The 9,637-nt window shown below is 48.8% G+C and overlaps 1 protein-coding gene and 1 long non-coding RNA gene across 2 annotated transcripts; one reads left to right on the forward strand and one right to left on the reverse strand.

The window, feature by feature from the left end:
- Positions 1-1,205: 1,205 nt before the first annotated feature.
- On the reverse strand, positions 1,206-1,878 carry LOC119367996. Its single transcript, XR_005176487.1, has 2 exons — positions 1,715-1,878; positions 1,206-1,592 (listed from the first exon to the last, which is right to left on the reverse strand). It is a non-coding gene; the product is annotated as an uncharacterized LOC119367996 (long non-coding RNA).
- Positions 1,879-3,773: 1,895 nt separating this feature from the next.
- On the forward strand, positions 3,774-9,389 carry LOC119364799 (hydroxycinnamoyltransferase 1-like). The gene is made up of 3 exons (XM_037630335.1): positions 3,774-4,179; positions 4,275-4,691; positions 8,288-9,389. Exons 2-3 carry the CDS (start codon positions 4,275-4,277, stop codon positions 9,185-9,187), a joined length of 1,317 nt encoding a protein of 438 aa, XP_037486232.1. The 5' UTR covers positions 3,774-4,179; the 3' UTR covers positions 9,188-9,389.
- The last annotated feature ends 248 nt before the right edge of the window (positions 9,390-9,637 follow it).

Raw genomic sequence — 9,637 nt, forward strand, 5'->3', positions numbered from 1 at the left:
TGAAGTAGTCGGATGATGTATGTGCATCGACGTATCGATGTAGCTGTATGAGTTTGTATGGATTTGAGATATGATAATTAAGGTGTCCGAATATGGATTGCATTATTTGAGGCCTGACCAGTCAGTGTACATGGTCCGCGGCATTTGAGGGGCCGAATTTGTAAAGTCCGGCTCTATGTGCTTTAATGCACTACCAAATTTAGAGAACGTTCTCTCCCGAAAAAAAATTAGAGAACGTTAGGCGATGGGTTGTAACCACATTTGTGGGGCATGCCATTCTGGAGTACCGTGCATGTAACAGGATTATTCATCATCTAATCGTATATTCGTATAGCTACGAAACAAGAGAAAGGAAGAGCAAGTGTGGTCTGCCCCACGCTTGTGTGAGCTGAGCTGCCCCGAAACATAATCATATATACTCCCGTGAATCAAAAGAATCCTTTAAAGAAGGGCAGGTGATGGGTTGTAAGTTGTAACCACATTATTTTTGGGCGAGTGATGGGCGCCGGTGCGCCGGCCCAAATTTGGGCCGGTCGTACCAGCATCGTACGATTAAACAATCAGCAGCCGCACGATTCACTTCTTCCTTTCCCTCGAATGTCTTCTTTTTTTATAAAAAGTTTTCATGGACGACGACGCGCCAGCCTCGAAGCACCTCCCCCCGTGTCTTCCCTGTCGCTGCCCTCGCCGCCGGTCGCCGTCGTCGTCACCGGTCGCCGACGTCGCCTCCTGCATTTCACGCCAGCAACGTGACCCTGCGGTTCTAGCTCCCTGTAGCGACGATTGCAGCTCGGTGGCCGCTGCTCGCCGGCTCGCCGGACCCGCTCACCGGCTCGCCGTCGCCGCTCGCCGGAGCAGCTCACCGGCGCCGTTCACCGGGCCCGCTCACCAGTTGGATGGTTGCAGCAAAATCAGTTACTAAAAAAACTGGTCCCAAATCTGCTTCAGGCGGTTCCAGCAAAATCAAATGCTCGTTGTAGCAAAATCAAAACATGGTTCCAGCAAAAAGCACAAATTACAGCACAAAAAAATAAAAATGCCTCGCCACTGCACCTCATGAAGAAATTTCATTCCAGCAAAAAAACTCTTTGGGTCTCATCTCCGTTGAAGCAAAAAAATCGCCGGTAGCAGCTATCCGTGTCCCGGTTTCAGCAAAAAACTAAGACGCAGCTCCCTATCATGCAGCTCCATCCATCCCGAATGTAGCAAAAAATTGCATCGGATCTAGCAAAAAGGAAACGGTGGTAGCAAAAATTGCAAAACAAAAAAAATGAAAGTTGTCCCCCAGCAAAAGTCAAAAATGCCGATGTAGCAAAAATTCAAGCTTGTTCCAACAAACCAGAAAGTCAGTAGTAGCAAACTTGCAAATTTGGCGGTGGTTCCAGCAAAACCAAACGCCTGTGGTAGCAAAAATGATTACTGGTTCCAGCATCATCGGATGCCGGTTGCAGCTTTTCAGTCGGCCGGTTCCAGCAACGAGGTGTGCCGTTTCCTGCATCGCTGCCCCAGCCGGCACCGGTCTCCGCCGTCGCACACCATGGTAACGCAGTGGGTGCACGAGCTTGCAGCACGGTCGTCCTACCCTTTGGACGCTGCTCCAATATGAACAGCAAGAAAAGAAACATCAATCTTGTGCTTGAGCCCAACCTCATGGGATCCATGGCGGACTGCACATGGCATGAGAGAAAAAGGAAAAAAGCACGGACGAGCTCACCCCTCTCATGGATCTATGGAGGAAAAATGTTGCGCGGAGCAGAGAAGGCAACAAAAACGAGCTCAGTTTCATGGGAATTTGGTGTGTATTTTGGAGAGAACACAGGAAGGAGGAGGGGAGATTGAGAACTCGGGGACTGAAGGGCGAGCAGGACGAGGATGCCTCGTGTGGTCTCCAGAAAGAGCGAGGGAATAAGATGGAAGTGGTGGGGTTAGAGATAAGTTCTGTGGTTGGTGGGCCTGGGCTGCCTAGCGACGCGAGCGAGGGGACGGACCGGCCGAACGTTCGGCCGGTCGACCGGCTATAAACGTTTCCCTTATTTTTGCGGGTTGTTGCACCCACAATTGTGATCCGCGGCCCCATTTTAGCGATCGTGCGCATTACACGCTACATGTGGCAGAACTATTTACCATCTGACCGTTCTCGTTGATACTGTATGAAATAAATAATTATTAGTTGTCACAGGAAAGGGAAAAGGCAGGTGTGGTGTGCCACGGGTGTGTGGCGTGAGCTGCGACCCAGGGTGGCAACATGTGTGAAGCAGCCAAACGTGTCCATACCCCTTTCGCCACATCAAGCGGCCGTAACAGTCACGTTGGAGGAAGGAGAAGCCATTTTTAATCCTTTCAGGGCATATACAGTGGCGGATAAGATAATCTTATCTTAAATCGTGCATGTAATTCAGAGATGATTAAGAAAATATCTATAATGAATTGTTTTTTAGACTTATCTTCAATAACTGCTATTTCTAAAAACATGATGAGACATATTGTGCTAAGAAATCATCTTTTGTCTTCTTTTCTTACGAAGTTTTCTCTCCTACGTCTTGTCATTTATCATATGTGTCAGTCGTAAGATAGCACTGTTGTAGGTGCCCTCGTCCATTCACGAGTAATTTGAGGAAATGCCACACTTTTCCTGAGACTTTGCTCCTATAGCACACCTTTCCTTTTATTGGATTAAATAGCACACTTTTCATTGGTACTGGATAAAACACCACATATTGAGTTTTTCCCTACTTTTCCACGTCCAAGCCCATAAGTCATACATTTTAGGATGGATTTGCCCTCAATCATTTTAAGTACTGGTTGAGCTGGTTCGATCGTCATCAGCGCAGGACAGGCGAAGCACCACGCTGCCGCCTACCGGTGCACCTTGCCCGGCGGCGCCGCCTCGCGGTGACTCCTCCCAGCGCGCCACAGCCTCGCCGTGACTCCTCCTCGCGTCTACCAGTTCTCCCGCGACTACCTCGTCCTGCTTCTTCTCCTTCTCAACGGTGCACATGTACGTTCTCCTTCCCAACGGTGCACATGTACGTTCTGCTGATTGCCTCCTCTCGCTTTGAGCCATATGCTAACAACTTGAGCAACGAGCAGCTATAGCAAGCTCCAGCTAGCATGGATACAGCGAGTCAGCGACCACTTCAAAAGTATACCAGCATGTACAGCAACCACTTCAACAGCCAGCCAGCCAGTAGAACAACGAGGAGGAGGGCCAGCGCAGTCTCTTTTCTGCCAAGACGGAGGGAGTGGCTTTATTCCGAAGAAAAAAATCCGAGGGAATTGCTGGAGCGTGGCCGAGGGCGCCGCTTCATGCATAGGAACGGGAGGCTAGGCACGGCGAGGCAGCGACTCGCCAGAGAGGAGGTATGGCGAGGCAGCGACGTCGGGGAGAAGGCACGACGAGGCGGCAGTTCGCGGGGTGGAGGTACGGCGACGACGTGAGGAAAAGGCACGGCACGGCGCACTGCTTTGTCACTCTGTCTTCTGTGGCGTTCATAAGAGAAGGAAAGATTTGATCGATCGAACAGGAACGAAGTGAAACAACCAGAGGGCAAATCGGTCCTAGAATGTATGACGTCTGGGCTTGGGCATGAAAAAGTAGGAAAAACTCAATATGTGGTGTTCTATCCAGCTAACAATGAAAAGTGTGCTATTTAGTCCAATAAAAAAAAAGGTGTGCTATAAGAGCAAAGTCCCAGGAAAAGTGTGGCATTTCCTCAAATTGCCCTCCATTCACCCGGCCTGCCTGGCGATACGCACGGCGGTGGCGATACGCACGGCGGTCGACAGCGAATGTCTGTCCGCACCGCCCCCGCACTCGGCGCAGCCGGAACCTGGGAGCGCGCCCAATGTCAGGCGGGGCGGTGAGCCGTGCCCATCTGCCAAACACTCCCCTCCTCTTTGCCGTCCGTCACCATCGCCTCCCCGTCCCCGTTCCCGTCCCCATCCCACCAACTCCCCACCCATCGCCGCAGAGCACAGCACAATCACAGGAACGCCGCCGCTCCGCCCGACCACCCGCTCGCCCGCCCTATATAAGCAGCTCCACCCCCCACTCGCCCACCAGCTGCTCTCCACCAAGAGCTGCTACTACCACCCAACCATCCCGTCGGCTTTGCCGCGCCGCCGACGCCGCCGCAGATCTGATCCACCACACCGCCGTCCGTCCACCCCTCTTCCACGGTCAGTCGCCGCGCCTGTATTATTTTCTCGTCCGTCGCGTTTCCCCCCCTTCCGTTTCGCTGACGGGCTGTCTGTTCCCTGGAATGCGGCGGCAGATGGCGATCACGGTGAGGCGGTCCACGATGGTGCGGCCGGCGGTGGAGAGGCCGCGGGAGAGGCTCTGGAACTCCAACCTCGACCTCGTCGTGCCGCGCTTCCACACGCCCAGCGTCTACTTCTACCGCCGCCCCGAGGCGGGCGCGGACGGCTTCTTCGACGCCGACCGGATGCGCCTCGCGCTGGCCGACGCGCTCGTGCCCTTCTACCCCATGGCCGGCCGCCTCGCGCGCGACGAGGACGGCAGGGTCGAGATCGACTGCAGCGGGGAGGGGGTGCTCTTCGTCGAGGCCGACGCGCCAGGCGCCGCCGTCGACGACTACGGGGACTTCGCGCCCACCATGGACCTCAAGCGCCTCATCCCGCCCGTCGACTACACCGACGACATATCCTCCTTCCCGCTCCTGGTGCTTCAGGTCAGCTCAATTTCTTTCTGGTGTCAGTTACAATTAGGCTCGGGGCGGAAACGGAAGGGACCAGCGTGTAGCGACACTGCTTTAGGTGGCTTCAAATTTAGCGAACCATAACCTCTGTTTCCTGATTGGATGCCTCATAGTTCGACGGTCGATTTGATCTTCTGTTCATTGTGGGAAGTTCAGAAGCGGACCACCTTATTCTGTTCTAGCTTACGACTCTATAGTTGCAGCTTGCATCCGGCCAGTTTTTGTCCTGCTCTTGTGAGTGGGGTCTATTTTAGGCTGGGTGTTTATGCTTAGTGGAAGACTCGGTTATAATTGCTTCGGAATTTCCCATATCATCATTTATATGGGTCAATGCCCATTGAAATGTATCGTGTGGTTCACCTTCATTAGGTAAATAACTGCCGTCAACAAACTGATTTGTGGGCAAGTGATCTTATACGTTTCATGAAAACAAAGTCCTGTCAACTCAAGAAATTATCAGTACAGCTGCGCTTTGTTAATTGGGATGTATGTAGAAGTTTTCAAGTGATTAAGTTTTCGACTCTTTGATATCCGAAGTAATTGGGACACCGCTAAAATTATGCAATGCATATTGTGAGTGTGGCTTAGTTTTTGTCTGTATTAGTATTGGATACTAGGGCCTTATAGCTCATTTGGGGTTGATGGGTCAAACTCTCGGTTCCCAACTGTTAACCATCTGTCCCTGATCTAGACAGAATGGACTTATTGAGGGTGATATTGACATATGCCCAAATGTTAGGGTTTGACCATCCTCTTTGAGAACTGGACCCTCAGGCCTGTTGAACCTTCTGGGTCATTCCTTTGATGGAGATTGAAGACACAATTCAGGTCATGGGTCCACCTTCTAGTGATCTTTGTCACCTGCCATTTCGTGCCAGAATAGTAGATTGGGATTGGCAAGGTTTATCATCACCATGTTGTCTAACTTGACTGTGCAAATGGACATAGTAGTGTGCAGTGAAAGTGATAGTAGCAACCATTGACTTTCACATCCTATGGAACAACGGGGAGCCAACTTGAGAGTTATGAGCCACTAACCCTTTATCTTTAGAATTAAATATCCTAATGATTGTTGAACAGGCTAGCGACATTCTTTGTAACTGAACTGTTCACATGCTACAGTACAGAACACAAAGCTGAACCACAACTGGCCATGTTACTGGATCCTAGTTTGTGCTGAGCTTGCAATTTCTTTATTCACTTGCTTGTTGGCAACATACAGAATATTATTGCTTTGGGTGCACACAACTTGTCGGTACATGAGTGCCTAACTGGAGCATGGTCCATGTGGTAAATCTTATTTATAATAACCTACCACTGTTTGCACATCCAGTTTCTTCCAAAATTTTGAAATTATATATGCATAAATAATTAGGTGTCAGGTTGACTTTTAGCATTTCTGCATATATGCCAACTAGATGTTTATCATGTTGTTTATGCAAAGGCAAGGCTTATACAACAAAATTCTAATAAACTGAGATAATCTAACTGTAAATCTTTTTAAAAGCAGGCTTTTAAAGAATTGGGAAATTAAGAACAAATGAACCATAGGATTATCCATCTCAAAAGAAAGAGTAATGAATGTATGTAACTAAACAATAAATATACTACAACAACAAACAACAACAACAACAAAGCCTTTAGTCCCAAACAAGTTGGGGTAGGCTAGAGGTGAAACCCATAAGATCTCGCGACCAACTCATGGCTCTGGCACATGGATAGCAAGCTTCCACGCACCCCTGTCCATAGCTAGTTCTCTGGTGATACTCCAGTCCTTCAGGTCTCTCTTAACGGACTCCTCCCATGTCAAATTCGGCCTACCCCGACCTCTCTTGACATTCTCCGCACGCTTTAGCCGTCTGCTATGCACTGGAGCTTCTGGAGGCCTGCGCTGAATATGCCCAAATCATCTCAGACGATGTTGGACAAGCTTCTCTTCAATTGGTGCTACCCCAACTCTATCTCGTATATCATCATTCCGGACTCTATCCTTCCTCGTGTGGCCACACATCCATCTCAACATACGCATCTCCGCCACACCTAACTGTTGAACATGTCGCCTTTTAGTAGGCCAACACTCAGCGCCATACAACATTGCAGGTCGAACAGCCGTCCTGTAGAACTTGCCTTTTAGCTTTTGTGGCACTCTCTTGTCACAGAGAATGCCAGAAGTTTGGCGCCACTTCATCCATCCGGTGACAATAAGTATACTACAGAGGATAAATATCATCTTGGGTAAACTAAACTGCAACAATTCTCTTCAATCGAAGCTGAACCATTTCCGAGTTTTAGACTGGTATGCTAAAGAATAATTAATTACAGGTCTATGGTTTTAATATTCGCTAAATTTATGGGGAAAGCTACCCCGCATACTAGCCTCAGTTTTGTTGTTGAGCTAATAACAAAGCTTGCACCGACACCAAGTACTTACAGTTGGTGTTATTAGCCCACTTCTAACTAAATATGAAAAGAGCCTGTTGGTTCTGACTTGATTGCATTTGTGTGACATCCTATCGTAAAAGGGTTGATAGTACTACACATACCAAGAAGGTGCATCTGTGAGCGGTGAGCCTAGAGAGTAGCCAGGAGTAACTACTGCCAGCCCAGGAGTGGCGGGTGTTACAATTTGTCCCACTGAAGCTACAATCTTGTATTGTTCTTTAGTAACACGTTTGGAGCTTGAAAAATAGTTTTGTGATCATATGCATCTTCTCATGGGTACGATGCACATGCTATGGATAGAAGTAAGTTATTCACAAGTTTTGTACTACTATGTTGATGAGATGGACGCAGAATATACTGCTGAAACTTGAAACTGTAATATAGCGATCCCTGCACTTATGCACAAGGAAGCAAACTGTAGAGCGATTTATATCAATTGTCAGATTTGGGTTACACAACGGGTGCCTAGTTGGAACTTTGCAATTACTATCTGAAGTTTGGCATGAGCCTATTGTTTCTCAAGTTTTTATGACCTCTCTTCACACCCACTATACCATGTTCTTATACCTGATATTGCATAGTTTACTTTAGACGTTAGGAGTTGCATTGGTTGTCAGATGCAATTGTTTCTTTTCTTTTTTGCGGGGAAGATGCAATGCAATTGTTTTCATGTTGATAACCTCATTGGGTAGCTGATCATATAGTGGGCAAACTCACGTTATCCTGTATGCAGTGATTCACTATTTATCCATTGATATGTAATGTTAGATTTTCAGTCTCACCTAAACTAACTGAGACAGTACAGTGGGTCAAATTTTAACTTTTCGAAGTCAAAGTGCTAGTTCAGATAAACAACTATATCCTACTGGATGTTAAAAGCTAAATTATTTCATGTACTAGTTCATTTCAAATATCCAGGTTAATCCTGCCCATGGGCTATAGTTGAAGCAGCTTTCTGATTCATTTGTATCCTGTTTCATATATTTGTCTTAGCTTCTTGCCTCAGCCATCTATTGATTGATAGGATAGCTGCAGCTGGAATATGCATTCTGCTCACCAACTTATAGTAAAGAAAGTTATTGAACGTATAAGAGGCTAACTCCCCTTGATTTTTAATTTTACTCCAGGTGACCTACTTCAAGTGTGGTGGCATCTCCCTTGGTGTCGGAATGCAACACCATGTTGCTGATGGCATGTCTGGCTTGCATTTCATCAACTCGTGGTCTGACCTCTGCCGTGGAGCTAAAATTGCTGTCACGCCCTTCATCGACCGCACTCTCGTCCGTGCTCGTGATCCACCGACTCCATCTTACCCACATATTGAGTATCAGCCTGCCCCAGCCATGCTGTCGTCCGTGCCTCAGGCTCTAGGTGGCAAGCCAACGCCGCCTCCCACTGCTGTGGACATCTTCAAGCTCACCCGCTCAGAGCTTGGCCGCCTACGTTCTCAGCTGCCCACAAGTGAAGGCGCTCCACGGTTCAGCACGTATGCTGTTCTAGCTGCACACGTCTGGCGCTGCGTCTCCCTTGCGCGCAACCTGTCTCCTGAACAACCCACCAAGCTGTATTGTGCCACCGATGGGCGACAACGGCTGCAGCCCCCGCTGCCAGAGGGTTACTTTGGGAATGTCATCTTCACCGCCACCCCGCTCGCTGAGGCAGGCAAGGTTACGAGCGGGCTGGCAGAAGGAGCAGCGGTCATCCAGGGAGCGCTAGACAGGATGACCAGCGACTACTGCCAATCAGCCCTGGACTACCTGGAGATGCAGCCGGACCTGTCAGCATTGGTCCGTGGAGCGCACACTTTCCGGTGCCCCAACCTCGGCCTCACCAGCTGGGTGCGCCTGCCGATCCATGATGCCGATTTCGGCTGGGGTCGGCCGGTGTTCATGGGTCCTGGCGGCATCGCGTACGAGGGGCTGGCGTTCGTCCTCCCGAGCGCGGCCAAGGACGGCAGCCTGTCCATCGCCATCTCATTGCAGGCGGAGCACATGGAGAAGTTCAGGAAGCTGATCCTTGATGTGTAGATAGACCGCATTTTAGAGAGAAGTTTTACAGGGCAACAAGCTTCAGGTTGTGCCGAACGTTTTTCTGGGGTATATATGCCTGAAGTTTCAAATGAACATACACCGGAGTTTATATGGTGGACAGAACATAATCTTATTCTTATGTGGTATCAATAATGAATTCTGTTTTTTGTGTATGGAGAAATTAAAACTGAATTGTGGAGGGATTGTTGTCGCGGCAACCGAAACCCCCAAACCTGAGGCAGCATCATGTGTCTGTTCATTCTGCCATTGACCGGACTGGTTTTCCTTTTGAGACATCATACTGTTATTCTTTTTAACTCTCCATTGCTCCACTGCAAATTATGAGTAATTTTTCCTACACGCACGGGTTGTTACAGATGCTACATACACGCTGAACTCAGGAGGGAAGGTTTAGTACTCCCTCAGTTATACTAAACTTGAGACACT

The sequence above is a fragment of the Triticum dicoccoides genome, chromosome 2B, assembly GCF_002162155.2.
Source record: "Triticum dicoccoides isolate Atlit2015 ecotype Zavitan chromosome 2B, WEW_v2.0, whole genome shotgun sequence".
Taxonomy (NCBI): domain Eukaryota; kingdom Viridiplantae; phylum Streptophyta; class Magnoliopsida; order Poales; family Poaceae; genus Triticum; species Triticum dicoccoides.